The sequence below is a fragment of the Onychomys torridus genome, chromosome 10, assembly GCF_903995425.1.
Source record: "Onychomys torridus chromosome 10, mOncTor1.1, whole genome shotgun sequence".
NCBI classification, from domain to species: Eukaryota; Metazoa; Chordata; class Mammalia; order Rodentia; family Cricetidae; genus Onychomys; species Onychomys torridus.
This window is the reverse complement of record NC_050452.1, coordinates 55,391,780-55,415,856: the sequence shown is the minus strand read 5'-3', so window position 1 is coordinate 55,415,856 and position 24,077 is coordinate 55,391,780. Positions and strand designations below refer to the sequence as shown.

Sequence of the window (24,077 nt, the reverse complement as noted above, 5' to 3'; positions counted from 1 at the left end):
CTATTTGTGAATCGTTTGAGTGAAAGTTTCTGTTTCAGTATTGATTTCTATGAGGATTCAGTTAGTTCTTAACATTAATTATTTTATTGACTCAGGCATTATGAGGGACAGGTGGATGCCAGTTTATATTGTATAGGTTTCTGCAGTTTTCCCTATAAAGATCAGAGCATTTTCTTTAAATGACATTTATTACAGGTGTCACTACAAACGACAGCTTATGCTACCAGAGAGCCAGTCGGTGTTGTAATGAGTAGTCTTTTTCAGGTTGTTATGCATGTTGTTAGGTACTGTGCAGTTTAACATGGGTTATCCTTTGATAGCTGATATGGCAAGAATGCTGCTTTTAATTTTAAACACATTTCTTAGTGACAAAGCTCTTTAAGTTAGATGAAAGCTAAATGTCTGGATTATGGTATTAGAAGAGAGACTTTTATATAGCACCTACATAGGAGCAGTCCCAAAAGCAGAGTGAATATTACCTTCTAATGATCAGCACTGTTAGGAATGACTTCTTTCATTCTAGATCATTTGAAACCATTTCATAGAAGTTTCTGATTAAGTTCTGTAGGCAAGAATAATGCAGTTATTGTCAGCCTTTTTGACATGTCTTTCCAGGCAAGTTCTACCTATTTAATGTCACCTCGCATCTTGCCCTATCCTTATATCCTGCTGGAAAGGAGCTGTTGCAGTGTTCCAATGTCATGTGGTAGGTAGAGTTTTCTTGAATATTCTGTTAAGTATGATCTTCCTGTTGTTAAGAGGTCCAGAAATGAAAGTCTATGATAAAATGAATTTAGTAAGCTGTAGTAGATGATCATTTAACATTTGCTTATGATGTTATTTGCTAGTTTTTGATAACAAAGTTTATGCAATTAAAAACTAAAATTTACTTTATGTACTTTTATGGATGAGGTCTTTTCCTGTTTAGTGAGATGCTTCTATTCTGGAGGTGGCATGCCACAGTGGAAATAGTGAGAGTTCTGTGAGTTAATAACATTTAAGTGGTAAACTTTTTTGATCTCATTGTAGCACTGTCTTAGCTTATATTTTCATGATGTTAGACAATGTGTCTCTCCTCCTATCGCATCTTGCAACTTTCTGAGTATTCTGTGCAAGACCCAAACCCAACACTGTCCACTCAGGCCTCCACGAGTCTCTCATTGCTAATGCGTTCTGTTAATTGCTTAGAGTTGTAGCATAAACAGACACAAACAGGCTCTCTGCTCACTTGATTGCTGTCAAATCTCTCATGATTTTGTATACACACTCACATGTTTAATTTTCATAAACTATCTAAATGAACTAATTGTTCCTGTATGTTTCAGGAAGTATTTTACTGAATAGTGTTTATTGAAATACCTTATGAAAATGGATATTAGTTGAGATGGTATAAACTTATTAAAAGACAGGAAATCAGAGACCTAATTCATAGTAAGGAAGGGGCAAAGATCTTGACATATACCTTAATGATGGTAAAGGCTAAACTCAACTGAGACTTCTGAAGAGCACTCAGGATAATAAAAGACGTTTCCACAAATGTTATGCTTAGAGGAAAAACCAGGATGGAAGCAGGTAATCTCTGAAACTATAATGATAGTGCGTGCCAAGAAGAATGTCAAACTGTCCTACCCGTTTAGTCTGGTTTTTTTTTTTTTTTTTTTTAGTTAAGAAAGTAAGTGTTTAATTAAAAATATTAGATTCGAGTTATTGAGAAAGAATTAGATGAGAAAGGAACTAACTATTCTTAGTGGCTCAGGTAGCCGCCCCCATCCTACAGTTTAAAAAAAAATTTAATGTCCATTCCCGAGTTCCTGGCCCCTGAGCAGTCTTGGTGCTGGATGATGTTGAAAGACGTGACAAGTATCTTTAAAAAAATTCTTTGACATGTAGCTCATACTCAATAAAGGTTCATACTTCAAAGTGTGCAACTTGGCAGGTGTTTTATATATATATCAGTAATTAATACAACCACGAACCTCAAATCTGCTCATTACAGAAATCTGCTGTCTGTAAGAGGAGTCTAAAGAACAGCCAGTGAGGAGAATGAGGGTGGGGTGTTCTGGAAGCAACACGAAGAAGATGGGCAGCTGTGGCAAATGCTAATTGATAGGCAAAGTACGTCTGGGAACGAGGCAGCTCTTTAGATGTTGTAATGCGGAGATCACCTGAGATCTAGAGCACGCAGACTTGGCATCTATTTTAAAAGAGAAATTGGAGTGTTAGAAATGTTTTTAAGATATTTTCTGCAAGGGGAGAAAAGAAACTGTGGCAGTGAAATAGGGTTGAGCATCTCTTGAGGTTAAGTGGAGGAAAAACTAGCCTGTTGATAAGCCAGTGACGGCAGTTCATCGAGCGCAAAATGGTCCCTATGAATTTCTGAAGTGATGAGGTACTAAGAGGGATGAGATTTAGTTCACAGTGTGTAGATTGGCTTTTATAAAACTCTGGATGTCTAAATGGTGACAGTAGTACTTGAGGATGTCGACCCAGGGAGGTGCTGCTCTGACCAGGGCAGTTAGGGAAGTTCTTTTTACAATAATTCTTTTGCTTTCAGTGGAACATAGAAAGCAAAGTCCTTGCTCTGAGTAAGGACAAGCGAGTGGTTTGAGGTTGAGGTGAGGATCAAGGTATGAAATCGAGTAGGGGGCTTGGATATACCTGGGAGTTAGTTATATGTTCGCCCCGGCAGCATTAAGGGTGCAGGTGAAGGTCTCTGGTTATGTATGAATTTAAGACAGGATCAGCCATTCAGATGCAAGGTGTGAAGAGAGTTGTCGGAGAATTGTACTTAGCTGGGATTATGGCTCTGCTAACTGAGCATGATGAAATGAGAAACAGGCAAGGAGGCTGAAGCTGTTTGCAGGGAAGTGATTATGAGTGGCCATCCATCAGGCTGTGAAAGGAGAGGGAAGACATCAAAAGGTAAGGGACCATCTGTGCAAGAGATGATGGCTGCTCTTGGTGATGTTTTGAAAGGAGAGCTTCTGGATTTCCTGATGCTGGGCAGTGTGTCATAGAGGAGTGGCTTTGCAGGTTTTTTTTTTGCCTAGCAGTTATAAAAGGGAGTTCCTGTGAACTCAAATGTTTCATTGTTAGTGTTGTGTGGCACAGTTACACTTTGGTGATTATAGCATAGAAAAAGAAAAAAATTAGTAGAACTAAGCAAACCAAATGTAAATGAAAATGAGCTAAATATTGCTGGGTGTGGTGGTGCATGCAGAGACAAGAGAATCTCTGTGCATTCAAAGCCAGTCTGGTCTACAAGGCAAGTCCCACGGCAGCCAGGGCTGCATAGTGAGACTGTCTAAAAGATAGAAAAAAGGGGAAAACGTCAGCTAAGTTCTTGACTCCCTCCCTCCCTTCCTTCCTTCCTTCCTTCCTTCCTTCCTTCCTTCCTTCCTTCCTTCCTTCCTTCCTTCCTTCCGAAACAAACACTGAATAATAAACACTGAATTTCATGCTTGCTGTGATTCAGGTGATATTCCAGATGATGGAAATTTAGCACTGAATACGACACCTGAAAAATTTGCACTTGGCTTAGTTAATATTGAGAAACTAGTATGCCTGAAATAAATGGATCAATTATCTTAAATTGTATTGTGTGTGCACTTAGCTCCCGGTAACTGGTTCAGTTGATTGTATATTTTTCATGTTTTTACTACTACTTGCCCAGAAAAGTTACATTATATATATCACAATTGAAAAAAAAAAGTAGTGGTATATTCTAAAAAGTATATAAAAAAGTAAGTTTAAGGGCTGATGAGTTGGAGTTTATAGTTTACGGTCCACAACCTTTCTTCTTCACTAGAACCTATTTCCCTCTTTGGGCTAGAAGTGATGCTCTGCAGACTGATTATGGAACAGCTTCCAAAGCTCAGTGCACCTTAGTAGAAGAAGTTGTGCTTTTGTAAAGAGTGTGGAGGCTAATACGGGAGTCTCAGGTAGTGGCTGACTCTCCCCTCCCCTCCCTCTCCTCTCCTTCTTTTCCTTTCCCCTCCTTTCCCCCTCCCCACCTCTGTGGGTCAGGTCTCACATACTGCCTTCTGGCCTCCAGCTCACCGAGCAGCCGAGGGTGTCCTTTCACTCTAAATCTTCCTGCTCTGTCTCCTAAGTTCTGGGACCTGCTGCACTCGACTCTGATGGTACCATTTGATAACCTTTAATACTGTCTTCCACAAAACCTGGAGGGCATGGTGAGAATGAACGAATATGAAGAAGAAACCGTGAAATGGAGAAAAACACTTCCTGAGAGGAAAAAAAACCATATCTATATAAATATATATATTTTCTTTTTGGGGATATTTGAGTTTCCATGACTGGTAATGAGCTAATGTGCAATATGTGAGGAATCATCAGTGATTAACTAGGGACTGCCTTCACTTCTACCTACTTATTTTGAGGTGAAAATCGGTGTTGGAATTGCATGCTGTTACAGCATCGAGTGCAGAAGATGGAAAAGGCTGTCCTAGCAGGTCAAGTTAGTGTTGGTCAACACACCAATCCCATGCTTTTGCATGGGAGCTGTACAGAGCTCTACTGTCTCCTTCAATCTTCTGTTGGGAATGCCATAGTAGGCTGTTAAACATTCTAGGAAGACTGTTTTAAAATTCAGGGCAGCATAAAAGTGTTTGCTGTGATGTTTTAAATTATCAATAATTATTTTAGTAAACTTTGTAGCTCTCTTCATGTTAGAGCTGAATGTATAAACCTTTAATATGCTAAGTAAGCCTTTCTGAAACTTCTTCTCTCAAAACAGACAAAAATACTGTGTGTGTGTGTGTGTGTGTGTGTGTGTGTGTGTGTGTGTGTGTGTGTCTGGTTTCCTATAGATTGTGTATGCAATCTCAACATAGATTTGCAGCTTCCACTAAGTTCTGTGACTGCATTCTCCTGCTGTTGTACACACCCCTGGTTCCTCCCTCTTTGCTTTGACAGTAGGATAGCCTTGTTACTGAAGAGTAGGAAAGGCAGTTTCTGTTTTTATTGCTGAGACCCTATTGGTATGGTAATGGACTCTATTTTCCAATTGGAAAAGTATGTTCACTTTTATTACAAAACATTGAGAATTCCCTAAAATAACTGATTGAAAAAAACCAGCCCAATAATCTAGTAAGTACACAGCAGAACTATGTTTGTCATAGTAAAGTGTTCCTTCGAAGTCAGATAGCTAGCTAGCTAAATGAGCATCTTCCTTCCCAAAACAGGATTTTTTGAAGTTGTGTACTCAGTGTACTCAGTGGTATTATGAAGGAAACTAAATTTTGAAAAAAATTTTAGAATCCTGATTTGAAATTTGCTTTCAGAATAGTCCTTTGGGGAATGAGAATATAGTTGAGTGATAGGGCACTTGCCTAGTAAACAAAGGCCCTGAATTTGAGTGCCAATATTATACAAAACAAATAGATGAATAAATGAATTCAAATGAATGAGCCTTTTTCTGTAGAATAGTCTTTGTTGATAATGTTGTGATCAGGAAACCTGATTCTTTAAACACTTAGGAGATGGAGATAAAGAAGTACTCTAGGTTTGAATGGCTGGGGCTGAATTACAACTCAGCAGCTAACTAACTTTTTGCCTTTGGAGAGTGCTGTGGACACCTGGCTTTTTCCCCTGGGAAGAAGTACGGTACTGACACTGGTTGATGAGAACATCTGAATTAGTAGTCAGTTAGAACCCCTATTTCTGTTCAGCCACACAGTGAGTGCTGCGTTATTATTATTTTTTCCTGTTGTGTCTCTGTAGTTCCAAGCCTGTTTGGGTTGGGGAAAATCAAAAGCTATTCGAGTTAAATCTACTTAAAATGTTGTTTTGACGATTTTTCTTAATAATAGTATAACCGAAGAACCAGATTACTGGAGATTTAGTAGGTTTCTGCTGTGGATTGAATAGCTAATCATGGTGGGTACCTTACCATTCTAGTAATTATTATCTATGGAGTATCAAATTAATGCATGTTACCATGTGTAATTTATGTATGATGTAGTCCTGACAAGAGCTTTGTAAGATTTAGTATTATTTCCATTCTATGGGTGAAGAAATTAAGGAAAAGAGGCTAGACAGTTGTCCTTATTTAGTCAAGTGACAGTATGAAAACAAATTGAAGATTTCTTTTTCCCCTTAGAGCATTCACCTTTCACCTGTAATACTGTCACTAATTTAATTTTATATGATTTTAAGTGCTTACAGTGATAGAGAAATAAAACAGTGAATTGTGACTTGACAGCAAGAACGGAGCTCTCTTTGTTTCCCTAGTGTGGACTTAGGTAGGGTAGTATTAGGATCCTTGTTCATTGTAGCTTGTTTTCATAGTGCCTCCTTCAATTCCTGTTTTATTTTGTGTGTGCACTGCCCTGTGCTGTGGGCTCTCAAGTAGCTCTCACCTTAGATACAGTCTAAGAAGAGCAGGTGCTGCTTGGGGGTGCTACTTCTCAGTTACCTCCATCATGTTGCACTCAGTCAATGAAGCTTGCTTGTTTTCAGAGAGAAGTTAGAAATTGCTTCGTTGTGTTCAAAATACTTTTTGTTAAATTTTTATAACATCCTGGGAAACCATGAGTCAACAAGTATGTACATGCACCTGTTTGCTTTCTTTTTTTCTTTGCACCTAGTCAACAATATTTTCCCATTTAACAGATGCTACAGTGCTGTAGACAAATACATTATTACATTCTGGGAGTATGTATAGCATAAAAGAAAATGAAAAACAGCGGCAACTGTGTGTGAAGTACTAAATATGGCTATATGAAGAATTCCCTTATTTACATACACTGCAGGGACATGTTGGTTAACCAAGAATTATGTTGTATAGAGGACTGTGCTAGGAAATGAATCATATTCATATTAAGACATTTTTGAGGTAGAAGCAGTAATTCTAGCACCTACTGAAAAGGTTATCAGAGACCTAAGAAGTAGCTTTGGGTAGATGGGAATAAATGGGAAGTAGCTTTGTATTGGTAATGGGATAAATTGGAATAAGTGGGTGTGAAATAATCAGATAAATTCTGTTTTTAAAAATGTCATGGAAGTTGGAAGGAACTGAGTTTGTATCTCATAATTCAATTAAAACCACAAAATGTTGAAAAATAGCATAGTGTTAGGAGAACTTTTAACTTTGAGTAAAGAGAAACCACTTTGTCACTGCTAGGGCCAGGGTAAATTAATAGGTACCTTTTATGCCATGTAGGCTCATAGAGTCAGAGCTCCAAGAGGCAGCCAGTTGAAAGGGGCTGTTAACAAAGGGCTCTTATTTTTCCTCCACGATAGCACAGCTCTGTAATTAGATGGAGCTGCATGTGGCTTCTAGACCCTTTATTTGCAAGATCTGCAGAAAGTCCTAGGTGTTAGGGAATCTAGGGTTCTTCACTTGTGTTTTGATAGCACTCTAATATCACACTGGATACACACATCTGATGACAAGGCTCTCGTTCTCCTTCATCTTCTCCTATGTAACATACCCCCGTAAATGCTAGCATCTTTTAAAGGCCTGTTGTTCACCAGATAATATGGTATGCTGTGTATTGAAAGGAATACTTAGCACTTTTGTTTTATTTATTTATTTTTTGAGAGCTATCTACTAATCCTACTACACACTGGGTGTCTCATGCTAGATGTAGAGAGAGTAAGAGATTAGTAGGAATGTTAAGATTGCTGCTGACTTAGAGAGGATATTACATCAATCATTCATTGTGAGTTTGAATCCGGTATTTGGCACATTAGAAAGTGATACTAGGGAATTGTTCCTGATGATATTAAAGTTTGCTCTAAAAGTATTTAGATTGAAATATTTGATTTGATAGATGTTTGGACTGTTGGTGGAAGTAATAAATACAAGCTGTTTTATTTTCTTTCAGTGCTAGTAATTAAGCAAATCCTAATCATGAGACTCTTAGGTAGTCACCAAGATGATAAGCTGAGCTCTTGGCACGGTGTGATACTGTGCATGGTTAGTGGGCCACAGCCATTGGCTTATGGTTAAGAGTCACCTGGCTCTACTTCTTACTCATTTATGCTTGAAGTTTACTGATTCAACTTCCCTTTTAAGAGGGAAACGACTGTATTTACTGTTCTAATGCCCCCCCCCCCCCAATCTCTTGGTAGGTTTCTAAACTATTCTCTATGTATGTCAAAAGACTGTGATGACAAAAAAGAGAGTATGGCATATATGTTTCTCCAGGGGAAGCTTAGTGGCATTACATTCAGTACATTTTGGAAGCGTTATGTAGAGTGGCTTAGCCAAACAGGAGAAATATATCTTGTCTAGATGACTTTTAATCCTGAAATGTCATCCTTGCCTGTTTTCCTTTCCCTCATAAGAGTCCTTGTCATTTCAATATATGACCTTTTCTTTAACCTTTTATTACCTTACCTGTAGTTTATATTCTTTGTTTTTGTTTTCTTGTGGTGCTGAGGACAGGACTTACGGCTTTGTGCTAGCTGCTAGGAAGCACTGTACTAGTGAGTCACATCCCTAGCCCTGAAGTTTATATTCTGTAATTTACTGTCTAGACTGTTGTGATAGACATTCTTGGGTGGCAAATATGTATCTCCAGGTTAAAATCAAGCCAACATATCTTATCAAGGACATTTAGATAAGCACATGAAATCATAGTCTGCATTGTGCTAGTTGGAAATGCCAATTAGAACAGTGAGATATGTCATACCCCTTAAAGTTTGGCAGACCCTGAGCACTGACAGTAGTACTAACTGTTGAAGTGTGGAGCATCAGGAACTCCTACACTGCTGGTAGAATGGACAATAGTGTCAATAACATTAGAAAGCAGTTTTGCAGTTTCTTAAAAAGCTTATCAGTCTTCCATGAAGTCCAATGATTACATCTGTTGGTATTTATCCAGAAGAGTTGGAAAATCATTTATACAAAAAACTACACAGAATTGTTTGTAGCAGCTTTGTGTTTGATGGCAAGGCTTAGCAGCCAAGATGTCTTCCAGTAGGGAATAGACAGATAAACTATGGTTCTTCTGGACAGTGAAATAATATTTAGTGTAAAAGGAAATGAGCCAGTACAAGAAAACATGAATCTACTTATGTGTGTGTATGTACATTACATACATGAGTTAATGTGAGTGTGTGCGGAGGCCTGAGGTAGATGGCAGTGTCTTTCATGGTCGCTCTTGCATTTTGAGACAAGGTCTCTCATGAATCTGGAGCTTACAGGTGCCACTGTATTTGTGGGCCAGCAAGCTCCAGGGTCTTCTTGAATCTATCTCACTAGTTGGGTTATAGACGCACCCACCCTACTGCTACTTATTTATTCATTTATTTATTTTTGTTTTTTTAAACGGGTGCTTAGTCCATGTTTATGAAGCATACACATTATTGACTGAGCCATCACCAAGTCCCCAAAGTGGAGTCTTAGGTGCACTTTTCTAGTCAAAAGAAGCCAAACTGTAAAGGTTTTAGAATAAGGATCTAAACTATGATAGAACACAGAACTAAAAAGATCAGCATTTGCCAAGGATTGGGAGTGAGGGATGAAAAGGTAGGACATAGGATTTGGGAGGCAGTCACACTGCCCTGGATGATATTTTAAGTGACGCTGTGTGTTTCAGTGAATTTATCCAAATCCATAAAGTGTGCAACAGTAAGAGCGAGCTTTGTAAAGTACGGCCTTTGGTGATAATATGGTGTGACAGTGTGTACATCCATTAGTTACACGTGGATTATTAGGAAATAAAATTGACTAGAGTGAGGATTTGCACCACACCACATAATAAAATTCTCAAAAAGTTTCTTCTTTGACATTTTTCTGCATCATTCTCACCCCCGGCCTTAAGCTACCCTAGTGTGGAGGTGGAACTCTGTGTGGGCAGGTGTCTTACCCCTGAGCTGGTCCCTTCAGAATCCTAGTCCCAGCGTTCAGGCACTTCACTGGCTGATGTCCCCAGGCTGTCTGCACAGATTCACTTCCTGTTGCATCCCTACCCACGCTTGTTAGTGCTTTCTCCCTCTGAGTTGGAGAATAAACTAGCTTAGTGGAGGACTGTGTTGTTGTATAAGATTGCCCTGTGCAGTGTATGTAGTTGCTTAATGTCCTTGTCAAGCCTCCTATCCACAGTCTGCCAGGAGCAGTGGGGAGGGGTCAGAAGAGGGGAGCAAAAGAGACCAGAACACTCCTAGTTGGAGCCTGCTAGCAGCAGGTTGTATTATTTGTGGGTTCCAGAGTGCATATTATTTCCTACTGCAGTTTGTTTTCATTGCCTTCTTACTTAGAAGGATCTCTTTCTTTCATCAGACAATGGGAGAGACAGTTGAATACATGTGAAAATTGGGCACATTGTTTATTAGGCATACTAGAGTAATACTATTGGTAGAGTATGGATGTATTGGCAGAACAGACTTAGTCCTTGACCTCATGGAGTTTCATCACAGTTCCCTTCACTACTGCAGGGGCCTTGTGAAGGCTATGTTAAACATTGTAAAGGTCTGCTTGGCTATTTTTGCATAGTATGCTGGGTATTTTGTTCAATAAGTAACAGTAATATCTGACAGTGAGTGGACATCATATTAAGCCTCAGATGAACATGAAATAGTTGAGTAGAAGTGCAATATTAGTAAATTTGTACTGCCTACTTAGATTTAACCTTAGCCATAAAGGAATGAGGATTTATCCATTGATACAGCTTGGATTCCTAATCCCCTGAGTAATTTCTTAAAAGATTTCTCCAAACATTTATTTTTAAAAGCCATTTAATATACTGAGCAATAATGGCACATGTTTTAATCCTAGCTCTTAGGAGGCAGAGGCAGGTGGATCTCTGAGTTTGAGGCCAGCCTGGTCTACAGTTCCTGGACAGCTAGGGCTACACAGAGAAATGCTGACTTCAAAAACAAAAACAACAACAACAACACCCCCACAACAACAAAACAAAACAAAAAACCCAAGAGAAGCCAATTAATAATCCATTGAACAAATATTTTTTGCTGAATTAATCTAGAAACGATTGAGAAAGAATTAACAAAGGCATAGAAATGGTAATAGAGTTAAGAATTCATGACTGTTGGAATTTGTAGGTCTTAAGTCATTATACTTTAAAGGAAATAGTGTTCTTTGGAAAAATAGTAATATTGCGTATGTGGGATACATAGTATGTGTTGGGAAGGGCACATATGCCATGGTGGTGTGCATTGTTGAGGCCAGAGGATAACTTTGTGGAATTGGTTCTCTTCCACTTCTGGGGATCAAAGTCAAGTTGGGATAGACTTCTGGGTGCCAGAGGATTGACTTCAGGGTACCAGGCTTGCACAGGGAGTATGCTTACTGAACTATCATTTCCCCCCTTTCCTATGCTCTGTACTCCATACACAGGGACCATTAGCATGCGTCTGATGTCAAATAATCTTTGCCTGTCACTGAACATTTTCTTTCAGGCTTGCTTTTCTCTCCTCAAGGTCATCAGCTATCAGGCTTTTTTGAACTTTCTCAATTTACTGTAGAAAAGTTGGCTGATTCTCTTCCGTAGTCTGGATTAGACTCTGACCACGCCCCTAACATACTATTTTAGTACATTTTGCACTGCTGCTGTAACAGAATGCCACAGAACTGGCAATGCATAAACAGCAGAGATTCATTTCTTACAGCTTTGGAGGCCAGAAAGCTCCTGGTCAGGGAGCTGGCACTTAGGTACAAGCATCCTGGACAAGAGAGTCTGAGGTAGGAGGAAATCGAAGGAGGGCAAGTAAGGGCCAAAGGTCCAAGTCACCCTCAAGCTCCTTGTTAGCATTAATCTTTTGTAAAGTGGGCTCTCACAGCCCAACACCCCTGTTTAGGCCTCTTCCCCAATACTATTACATTGGGGATTATTTCCTGTGCAAGGCTTTCGAGGGGCATACTCAACTCATGACACCATGTAGCTAATGTTCTTAATAGTTCCTAACATAATGTAGGACTCTACATGTCTTCTCACTAGATTGTGAACTTTAAAAAGTATATGATATTCGTTTTAATTTCTAGTAACTTTATTGTCTTTAATTCCTAACGCCTGTCTTCGCCTTGCATGACACAGAAGTTTGTGATCTAAAGTACCCAGTGTCAGAATTAATCAGATCTAAATATGCCCAGCAAAATCCTAGTTATTATGAACTTGTAAGAAATGTAAGAACATAGAACTGGCTGGGCGGTGGTGGCGCACGCCTTTAATCTCAGCTCTCAGGAGGCAGAGGCAGGCTGATCTTTATGTGTTCGAGGCCAGCCTGGTCTACAGGGCGAGATCCAGGAAAGGCGCAAAGCTACACAGAGAAACCCTGTCTTGATAAACGAAGGAAGGAAGGAAGGAAGGAAGGAAGGAAGGAAGGAAGGAAGGAAGGAAGGAAGGAAGGAAAGAACATAGCCCTGTTTGTGTGCTTCACTGTGTGGACAGACTGATACATAAAGCCACACACAGACAGTAGAGTACAGCATAATGGAGGGCTTAGGTAGAATGATCTGAAAATAGGAATGAAACATTTCAAATTCTTTAACATTTTGTACCTGCTCTTTGCCTTCCTTTTCCTAACTGCTCACCATTTCTAGAATGTCTGTGACCTTTCCTTACTCACCTAATCTGCCTTTCCTTGAAGTATATGGTAGAGTGTTTGTCTCTTGTTCACTGTGGCCTTTCCAGTGACTAACACAGTAGGTCCACAATAGAAGATACTTGTTTAGTAGATGGACTGGAGTTTGGGGAAGGAAGTATATGTTACATAGTACTTGTGAAAGATTTTTGTTGAAAAGATAGACTCTGAAGTAGACCTTGACAGTATTTTACTAAGGAAGTTGACTTTTTATGACATACATTGAAGTAAATAGTTACCTATCTTAATTATTTAAGTAATTGATTTTGAGACAGGATCTTGCTCTGTAGCGCTGGTTGTCCTGGCATTAGCTATGTAACCTGGTCTTGTGGCAATCCTCCTGCCTATGCCTCTGGAGTACTAGGATTATAGGCATGTATGTCCATGCCTGGCCCAATTTTCATCTGTTTATGCATTTTCCAGGTTACATGTTACTCTTAACTTTATCCTGACACTTTCGAAAGGCTGCACATTTCTCACTGTTAATGCCTCTTAGATAATTGAACTATAAAACACGTGTGTAGGTCTATATTTATCCATTCTATATCACTTGTAACGTACTCTGACACCCTGAATAGCAAAATAGATGAATAAAAAGTCATCTGTTGGAGGTAATTGTGCATCATGTAGATCTTGATTCTACTTGGTGTTTTGGAGTGTGAAAGCTCGCCATTTATTTATTTATTTACCCCCCCCCCCCCCAAGCTGAGGACCAAACCCAGGGCTTTGTGCTTGCTAGGCAAGCACTCTACCACTGAGCTAAATCCCCAACCCCGAAGCTTGCCTTTTTTACTTTGAGTCTGTCCCCTAACTACACATGAATTTGAACTCAAAGCCATATCAATGTTCTGGTTGTTTCATAAATCGGAATCATAATTGATCATTATTACCACCCCCCACCCGAATTCTTAGGTTTTATCAAATCTTAGTGTTTTGAATATTTGATGTTTTGGTTGCAAGCCCTTCCTTTAATGACTGAACTGTCTCCAGCCTGGGTATTTTTTTGACAAGGTCTCACTATGAAGTTCTGGCTTGTCTATAGACTAGGCTGGCCTCCAGGTCACAGAGATCCACCTGCCTCTGCTTCCTGAGTGCTGGGATTAAAGACATGTGCTACCACAGCTGGTTTCAGCATGTACTCTTTATCCCCACCCCCCAATCTTTTTTTGTTTTTGTTTTTGTTTTTTAATTGTGTATGGGTGTTTGGCCTTCATGTTTCTCTGTCCATCACTTGTATGTTTGTTTCCTGCATAGGTCAGATGAAGGCACCAGATGCTCTGGAACTGGTGTTACAAGTGCTCTTAACCACTGAGCTACATGTGACCTGTAATTGCATTTCCCACCTTCTGTAGTTTCTTTTCTCTTCCATTTTCTTTTAGCACTAAAGAAATTAAAATTAGACTTTAAATTAAAACTATTAAAAATGTTAAATTACCTGGATATTTTTCAGATTATAAACTGGAACATGTAAATATTTGGGTGTGAATTATCTTTTAGAAAATAAAATAAAATGTGATTCTCAGGCACTTTACTGTAATTATTTTTTTATAAATACCAAATTAGGTATTTTATTACTACAGTAGACTTTAGAAAGTATCTGGCCTCTTTGCTTTATATTAGAGATGAGTGAGATAACTGAGACCATTGACGATGTGGTTTGTACAGTTAACTGTTGACAGTTCACAACAGGACCAAATTTTACCTATTGGTGAGATAACCATCTGTTTATTAAATTATGTTAACACTTAAAGTCACCACATCTAGGAATGCACCTGGTTCTGTAATTTTAAATGATACTATTTTAACGATTTAGTAAAATAGTAAGCAATAAGTTTACCAATTTTATAGTTGACCAATTTGCCATATAGGATGTGAGTTAAAAAGCTCAGTGCTATCTCATTTTGGCATATAGGCTTTTGCTAGTCATAGCATCAGAAGGGACCTTTCATGCACCTAGCCTTAAGTCTTGGAAGACCCTCATATAACATATGTCCTCTTAAGTAGTGCTTCATTTTTTATTATATTATTCTGTTTTCTTCAGTCCTGGGGATGTAACACAATGGCTCATGCATGCCAGGCTGACAACTTTAATGTGATGTGCAGTGATATACCCATTGGGAGGGGTATATCCAACAAGAAGATGTTAAGGAGAGCATGAGAAATAAGATTTGAAGAAAGTTTTCTTAAAAAAATCTTGTTGACCTTAAAATGTATAAGGAAATGTAAAATGAAAAGCCAGATAGACAGACTCTTGGGTTATCATAAATAGAAAGCTGTTTTACAGTTCCCTTCCTTACTTGTTTTGAATATTTCCCAAACTTTTCATTTGATTAAACTGGGTTGTACAAAAGGAGCACCATGTATTCTGTGTTAATTTTTTCTTCTTAAGATGAGGAAATCTTTTTTTCTTTAGAGATACTGGATACAAAGAGATCTTGAAAGATAAGCAACTGTTAGATAAATCGAGATGTTGCTGCCTGATGTTAATTATTTTTACTCAACTCTGTTTATTATAGCTTTAATGTTAGCATATATTCTGGTAAGACAAAAGATCTTGGTCTTTGATGTCTGATTTTTCCCCCCTTCATGATTACATCTGTTTATAGCCTGCATTCTAGAATGGCAAGTTAGTGATTCTCTTCTGCTCTGTTTTAGATCCCTGCCTATCACTGAGTCCACCATGCTTCACGGAAGAAGACAGATTTAGTCTGGAAGCGCTTCAGACAATCCACAAACAAATGGATGACGACAAGGACGGAGGGATAGAAGTGGACGAGAGTGACGAAGTAGGCGGAGCGTCTTTTCCTCCTCCTCTCTCAGTTTCCAGTTTTCCCTCGCTTCTTACAGGACTCAGCTCGGCTTTCAGTATTTTTCAGCGCCTTTAGCTTTTTTTCTCTTTTCTTAAGCTGTAATTTTGTTTATTGTATATGCATGGCTTTTCTGACTCTGTTTGCTTGCCTTTCTCACCAACCCCCTTCTTCCTTTCCCTTTCCTTTCCCATGTAATTGTGACTTCACAGATTGGTAGTTGTGGATTTTTTAAATTTTCAGATGAGGTTGTGAAATATTACTCAGGCCAGCCTCAAACTGCTAGGTTCAAAATCCTTAGTTTTAGCAGGGCCTCTAGACATGCACATAGTCTGTGCTGTTCTCCGCTCACCCACTCCCCCAGCCTCCATGCTTCCCAGTCACATAAATATCTCATCGTCATAGATTTCTCAAACACATGTCCTTTTCTGACTGCGTCAGTACCCAGTGCTGCTATACAGACCACTCTGAAATGTTGTGTTAGTGGCAGTTTATTCCAAATTCTGTGGGTTAACTGGGCAATGGTTTTGTTACTGTAAATATGGGTGGTCACCTATGGTAAGTGGTAGCATTCCAGGAAGTTCCTGTGTGTGAATGTTTATCATACCTCTCATTGCCAGCACTTGCTAGTATCAGATTGGTAAAGGCAAGTCATGTGACTTAGAGTAATCTATGTGATTTCTCTATGTCCTACCTTGTGAAGTCTTAAGTGATAGAGTCTATTTATGGTGGGCAACCATGGGTAAAGTTAGCATCCTGTGTTTTTAGGGGCCTGTGTGGCCTCCCTGACAAACTACTTGTAAGGAAGTTATCTCTGTTGCCTTCTGGGAGTGTCATTGTCAACTCATTTAGGGTACCACAGTTCATAAAAGCCTATGTTTAAAATATAGAGCTTAGGATTTTATCAGTGTGCAGTTTATAGAAAATAATATCTTTTGTTTTTCCTTTTTAATGCTATTGCTTAAATACAAATGCAGTATGCCTTTCTACTTTATTGCTACCTATAAATATGTAGTCGTTCACTGTGCAGTGTGGTAGCTACTAGCCACATTGAGTTTTTGAATTTTGAAAAATTGGGGTATGTTATTAACTATAAAATATATGTAAAAATGTGAATATTTGAGGAAAATAAAGTACACATTTTTTAAAATGCTCAGTTCATAAAATGCTTGCTGTGCATGAAAGACCTATGTTTAGGTGCCCAGAATATAAAAAAGCTGAGCATGTGGGGCATGCTTGTATTCTCAGTGCTGGGGATAGAGACAGCATGATTTAGGGGCTTGGTGTCCAGCCTGTCTAGCTGAATTGGTGAATTCCAGATTGAGGGAGATAGCCTGTCTCAAAAAATAAGATGGAGACTGAACAAGGTACCTGACACTGACCTCCGGCCTTTATCTGTACATTATACACACAAATGTACATAATATCCACAAAGTATTAATAACATGTATAAGATGATAATGTCTTGGACATATTAGTGACATTAAATGCAGTAGTGTAATTAACTTGTTTTCATTTAATGTGATTTTTAGAAATTTTAAATTAAGTGTATAGATCCGTTTTGTTCTGGTTGTACTAGTCTAGAGGGCCTTAAAGGATGAGTGGTTAATTCTGTAGTTCTTGTGCTAGTTTGGTGTTGTCAGTTTTTTATTATTGTGTTTTTAAAAATTAAAGTATCTGATTAAAAAAGTAAATAATTCTGTAATAGGCATCAATTAGCCATAATTAGGGGATTTCATGAGTTTAATGAGAAAGCATAGTAAAACAAAATTAAAGTATATGGATTTCTTACAATTTAGGAGTTGTAATATCAGTTTTTAAAAAAATTCAGAAGTATTTAGCATTTTAAAATGCTGACTTAAAACTATTTTTTCAGTGCTTCTTCAGTGCTTTCTTGTTTTGTGTTTTGGTCATATGAGAAAGCATTTGTCTGTATAGTGTGTTTCTTAGTTGCGGTTTCTGTTGTTGTAAAAAGATACCATGACCATGGCAACTCTTATAAAGGAAAACATTTAATAGGGTGGTTATAGTTTCAGAAATTTAGTCCATCATCATCATTTTGGTACATGGCAGCTTACAGCCAACCTTGACTCTAATTCCAGGGTACCTAGTGATCTCTTCCTGCCTCCATGGGCACCAGACACTTAAGCACATAATGTACAAACTACATACAAGAAAAACATACACACACATTAGAAAAATAAAAAGCCTGTGACTTCTGTGTTACTGGCCCTTCTCTTGGGACCCACCTCTTCTGTTCAGAGCTCTCGATACACTTGCTCTGGGGGAAGCCAATGTTATTTTGTAAGGTGCCCTATGGAGAGAACCAAATGGCAGAGAATTGTTATCTCTGCCTAACACTAAGTGGATGTACCCCCTCATCATGGCCTTACCACCCCAACACCTACATCAACCTTCAGATTGTGTAACACTAGCAGATACATCACCAGCAATGTTAAAAAGAACAAGAGCCCAAAGACACGCTGTTAGGCTTGAATCTGAAATGTCTTGCACAGGTTCAAGAGCTCTTTCATGGGCTGGTACTGCCTGGGAAGTAACCATTAAGAAGTGGGAGGGCTATCCTGCAGAGTAAGTTCCTAAGGGACATCTGCTGAAGGTCATAGCTGGGGCCTGCTGACTCCAGTCACTCTCTGCTTTGTGGTCCAGCATGACATAAAGTGCTTTCATCACACATAGCCACCACTGTGCAAGAACAGCAAGTGTTCTGGAATGCTGAACCATCTCTCCAGCCCAAAAGTCACAGTCTCTGTATTTAAAGTGATGTTTCATTATCTTTCTTTTAGCCTGCTTGCTGAAATTTAGATACAGCCTAGCTGGCACTCTGGGGTGGTGGTCAGGAAAATGAATGGGAAAATTTCTGGACTATCAGGGCCATCTTGGATGCTGCTTACCACAGCTTGTTTCTGTATTCTGCTAACTAGAAATGTTCAATAGGAAGCTTCTTCACAGGATTATAAAGCATTATAAAGTAGTAAAATTATGTCAGTTCCTTCAAAAGTCTTCTTTTCACATTTGTTCTTAAAACAATGATGTCTTATTGAATATCAATATTAAGAGAGCTTAGAAGTAATACTGGTAAATCACTCAGTGATCCTGATACAATGAAAGTAAAAAACTATCTGGAAGCTGACAGTAGCTCTGCCTACCTGTACTGCAAACTATTTTCTTACTGCACTCTATCATTATAGTAAGAAACTTCTGCAAATGCACTCTCGGATACAATTTAATTATCTGTCTTTAAATAAAATATGTGTATATTATATATTAAATAGGTACATATAAACTATAAGTGTTAAACTTAAAAATGAGATATAATTAAACTTCTTTCCTCTCAACTGCATTAGATTGCATACCTCTCTGTGAGGTTTGAACAGCTCAATTTGGAGGTCTTTGCTTTTGTAAATTGTAAAACAAATTCGTACTATATGCTGCATGGTCTGCTCTGCTCTTCTATAGGAACAGACAAGTCTGAGACTCTTTTAAGGAAGTGCATTCAAGGCATGAAATCAAAGTTTTTAAGGCATGATGTATGATTAAAATTTACCTGGGGAGTAGTGTTTTGTAATGAATGGTGACTCTATAATTTGTTTGACTGGAGATCATCTGGCATTTTTCTACAAGGAAAAGCAGGTCAAAAGGTGAGGTGAAGAAAATAGGTAAAGGAGAATTTTTGCTGCCTATTTAATAAATAAATATTGATAGTTATGCTGGGATCATTTATTTTTGTTACTGTGGGACTAGACATATTTAAGAAGTTATATGGGAATAACATTGAACATTTACTATTGTTTTACAGTCTAAACAATTTATATGCACTAAAGTATGGCATGCTCGTAGAAACACTAAGAGCAAATAATATGCTATTATTATATGACTCGGATATATCAGAGAGGTTGGGCCATATGGCATGGTCACTAGCTCGTAAGTCATAGAATGGGTTTTTTTTAGTTCAACCTGATACATAACTCATTCTTGTCTCATAGTCTGTGTTGTTTTTCTGTGACGATGTGTATCATTAATTTCTAAAAGTGATGAAAGGGAATTGGCACAGTGGGGAGAAACTCCAGAACAAAGAATGCTCCCTAGAAAACCAGCACTCGCTCGCTCGACACAAGAGTTGTTGAGCAGTGCCCAGCCTTGCTGAGTCAGAAGTCTGGGGTAGAACTAAAGGATTCACTGTACCAAGTCCTTTGATTACGATAGCTGATGAAGTTTGAGGGTCATTTTATGACATGGGTAGAACAGAAGCACTGTATCTTAACTTGGTGCTGACACACGATATTTACATATCTTACTTTTTCATTAGTGAAGCTCTGGAGAAACAGTTCAGGTCTCATGCTCCTGCCTTAGTGGTTAAGGTCATTGTCTTGTGTGACACTTCCTGTTATCTTAAGCAATGCTCAGGCCCGACTGCTGTGAAGGTCTGACAAAAGACCCTACGTTCCTCTTGTTCTTGGTGGTTTTACTTTTTGTCAAATTCTACCTTCAACTTTTCTTTGTATTTTCTGTAAGAAAAAATGGACATACAATTAATGTAGAAAAGATAGGTGTTTATTTTGTGGAGAAAATCCTTTGTTATTTTTGAAGTAAGATGGTTATAATCTAGATGGTTAAGAACTAGATGATAAATAACTGACTCAGATCCTAATAAAATGTTCTAGTATTTTATAGTTATGGCTAGACATTTTAATTTAACTGTGAAATTCCTACCCTGCTCCAGTGTTTAGTTGGGTACCCAGCCTCTTGTTACTGTGACGGCTGTAGAACTCATTCACTGAACTTCCCCCTTTATCTTTGGGATTCCAGCTCATTTACCAGCTGCCTTTGAGTAAATGGCACTTAAAGAACTGATTCTCTGCCAACTTTCTTCAGGGATGCAGCTTTTGAGTCTGTCTATGCGCCAGTGGATGGCCCCCACCCACAAACATATTGGTAGAGTGCTGGATCCAGTGGCTTTAAAAAAGACTCCATGCTTAGGCACTGGTGGCACACACCTTTGATCCCAGCGCTGGGGAGCCAGAGCCAGGCGGATCTCTGTGAGTTCGAGGCCAGCCTGGTCTATAGAGCGAGATCCAGGACGTGCAAGGACAGGACCAAAAACTACACAGAGAAACCCTATCTCCAAAAACAAAACCAACCAACCAACCAACCAACCAACCAACCAACCAACCAACCAACCAACCAACCAAGACTCCATGAAGCTGGGAGAGGAAAGTGGTAGAAAAAGAAAGTACACGATGGAGCTGGAAGGGAAGGAAATAGGGTGGATTAGGATGAGCTCATTATACACATGTATGAAATTCTCAAACAACATTCTGAAAAAGAGTCTCCCAGAGCATTTATTACTGTGTATCTGTGTGTCCTTCAAAACAATCACTGTGGGAGGGAAAGGATTCTTTGTAACCTTACCATTTGTTTCTGTTTATGGTATCTTAACTTCTCCCATACAGTTCTGATTTATTACCGCAGACTCTTTCTTGAGTCTGCATTTGTTATAGGTCATTTGAGAAGCCCCTTTAGTATTTAATAGTTCAGTTACATGTAGACTAAGTTGGCCCTTTTGGTTAACTAGGAACATAAACATGTATATATAGTTTTTGTGGAACTAAGAGCTTAAAATGGTAAATTAAAACTCAGAAGGAGTGGGCCTGAGATCTGTCAAAGAATCTAGAACTTCCAGAATCATTTTCTGGCATTAGAGAACAGTAAAACAGTCAACTTAGTACATTTACCTCTTTCTACGCATGACCACAACCTTGCTTTAACTAGGAAATCTTTTTTGCTGCCTCTCAGGTTCTTTCAATTTACCGTAAACCACATGCTATATATACATTTTCATTTAAAAATAATTTCACATTCTTGTTTCATTAATTTTTAATTTCCCCCAACAAGAATTTCCCACTCAACAGTGTTACAGACTCGCAGGGGCAGAGGCGTGGGAGTGAATCAGGGCTGTGCATCTGGCCGTGACAGTTGCAGCCTGTCTGTACTGCTGGTCCTGTTCCTCTCCTCCCCCTCTGAGGATGCTCAGGACCACAGCATTGCACTGCATTTACATAATACATTTCTGGAGAGTTGAGAACACTTCCACATATTGTTTCATTTTCTAGAAGTTGTCTGAACTTGAGTGTGTACACAAACATATTCCACGAATGAAATATAATGATGTCTTTGTGTAATATTACCAACACTAGTCTTGTATTATTGTTATAGAATAGCCATATAGATTTTCATTCAAACTGATATACTTTTAAGAGTGAAAGACAGTACTATTAATAATCACAAGACTACAGGTGTAAATGGAGCCATGGCCACTTTATTACATTCACCATACGGTGAATCCTAATTCTGCTTTCTGTTATACTTAATTTTTCAGTGTTTACTCCCTTCCTAAGTTGTTACAAATTAGTCTGAATATTAAGTCAAGCTTTTTACTATTTGAATTTATATGATTACTCAGAATCTTTTCATCTGGTTCAGTTTTCTCTGGTAACATGAAGACTTCCACAGAAAGTTAATTGTGTATGTGGGTGTATCTGTGCACGATGCACATATAGCTGTGTGAGCATATGTTTAAAGGCCAGAGGACAACCTTGGATATCATTTCTCAGGAATCATCCACTTTGTTTTTGTTTTGAAACAGTATTTCTCATTGACCTAGAGCTCACCAATTAGGTTAGGCTGGCAGGCCAGCTAACACCAGAGAGACTCTTATTTCTGCCTCTCCAGCACCAAGATTACAATTGCAGGCTACCGTGTGTGTGGCTTTTGTTACCTGGGTTCTGGATATTGAACTCAGGTACTTGTGCTTCTCACACCTCAGACAGTTTAAATGCTTTTTCCCTTCTTAAAGTTGTCACTTTATTTAGAAATAATGTAGCTGTATAATACTTTCTAGAGGAAAACACTACTCATTAACCCTTTCATTGATTTTATAATTTTGTGCTTTCTTAGACCCCAAATTTATTTTTTTCTTTCTAAAATTGTCTCATCTTTATTGAGGTCTAATTTGGTATATTTATATTTGGACACACACAGTTAATATGCAGAGTGATTTAATATACCTTATAAATATGTCCTAACATTTCATTTAAATACTATTTAGAGAGACATAGTGATTTTTTTAAAAAAATGTTTTGATTTTCATTTTATTTTCATTTTTCTTTCCTTTCCTTTCCCTGGTCCTATAAGAGTTTAGTAAATGTGCCTGATATTTGATCATTCAGTTAGACATAATACACCTAGTATTTTGAAGTGCCTGTTTAAATGTAGTACTATGCTTAGTGTAGAACACTATGGACATGAGTATAAATAACATTGAGTTTACCATCCAGTTGATCACATGCTGTCATAACTGTATAATAAAAAGTGCATTCTGGCAAATTACATACTTGGAATTTGAATCAACTGTGGGAATGGCCTATGTTTTAGGGGAGGTAATGTCTGTGTGTTTAGGAGTATCAGACAAAGCTTGGTATAGAACCTGTGTTGGACCTTGTGAAATTAATGGCTGTAGTGTTCACAGACTTGGCTGACATGTAGGACATTCTGTGATGTGAATCAGGATATAAAAACAGTGGTAGAGGGAGAGTGATGTCCCGAGCTTTCCTAGGGCAATTGTTTAGTTTGTCAGGAGTGTGAGATTGCCGAGACCAGGCCTGCAGAGAACAGGATGCTCCCTCTTCATGTTTTCATCCGCTTCTCTAGTTCTTGCACCTTCAGTGTATGTGTTCTGTAGGAAGTTTGTTGTTAGGCCTACTTCCCTTTTTAGTTTTTAGAATTTCGTGCAGGCCCGTGGATTTAGTTATCACTTCCATGTAGCTTAAATTTTTTGAACTTCTCTCTAAAAGAGTGGTTCTCAACCTTTCTAATGCCGCGACCCTTTAATACAGTTCCTCGTGATGTGACCCCAACCATAACATTATTTTCATTGCTCCTTCATAACTGTAATTTTGCTACTGTTATGAATTGTAATGTAATATCTGATATGCAACTCCTGTGAAAGGGTCCTTTGACCACCACCCCCCCAAAGTTATCACGACCCACCGCTCTAGAATATTCTTTCACATTTGATCTAGTAGTATTTCCAATCCCTGTCTTAGATGCTAGCAAAGCACATTGTTTTCTTTTTTAGAAAGTGTTATGCTGACTTAGTCACTAGCTGACGGAAAGTGTTTCTTATGGTTTTGGTTGTGAGACTAGCCTTTAACAACTGACTTATCTCTCCAGCCGGCCTGGTCTACAGAGCGAGTTCCAGGACAGCCAGGGCTACAACAGAGAAACCCTGTCTTGAAAAACCAAAAAAAAGAAAAAAAGGGAAAATGTTTCTTGTTCTCTTTTAAATTAGCTGTTTTTCTCACTCACTTTATCAGCTTACTTAGTTTTCCTCTCATGTTGTAATCTCATCTCTGCTTTCTAACTTCTCTGAGCTACTGAGTTTATTATTATATCATTTATAGCTGGCTTGACCATTGCTAGTCTTCCTTTCAAGTCCATCTTGACTCTTACTGCTTGATAAAAACATTTCAGAGTATTATACTTTGTTATTTTTCTCTTCTATTTAAACACTTATGTCAAATCTCCATAGTGCAGTGGTCTCAAACTTCGATGAGCATCACAATTTGTAGCACAGATGGCTTGGCCCACACTCAGTTTCTTTTTCAATAGGTCTGGAATGAA

The 24,077-nt window shown here is 38.5% G+C and overlaps 1 protein-coding gene across 2 annotated transcripts in view; it reads left to right on the top strand.

The window, feature by feature from the left end:
• The window catches only part of Stim2 (stromal interaction molecule 2), a 121,929-nt gene that overhangs the window by 37,321 nt on the left and 60,531 nt on the right, over positions 1-24,077 (top strand). For both annotated transcript variants that reach the window (XM_036200909.1, XM_036200910.1), the window contains exon 2: positions 15,226-15,356. In XM_036200909.1, coding sequence (XP_036056802.1) covers positions 15,226-15,356 — 131 coding nt within the window. The remainder of the gene's footprint in view (positions 1-15,225; positions 15,357-24,077) is intronic.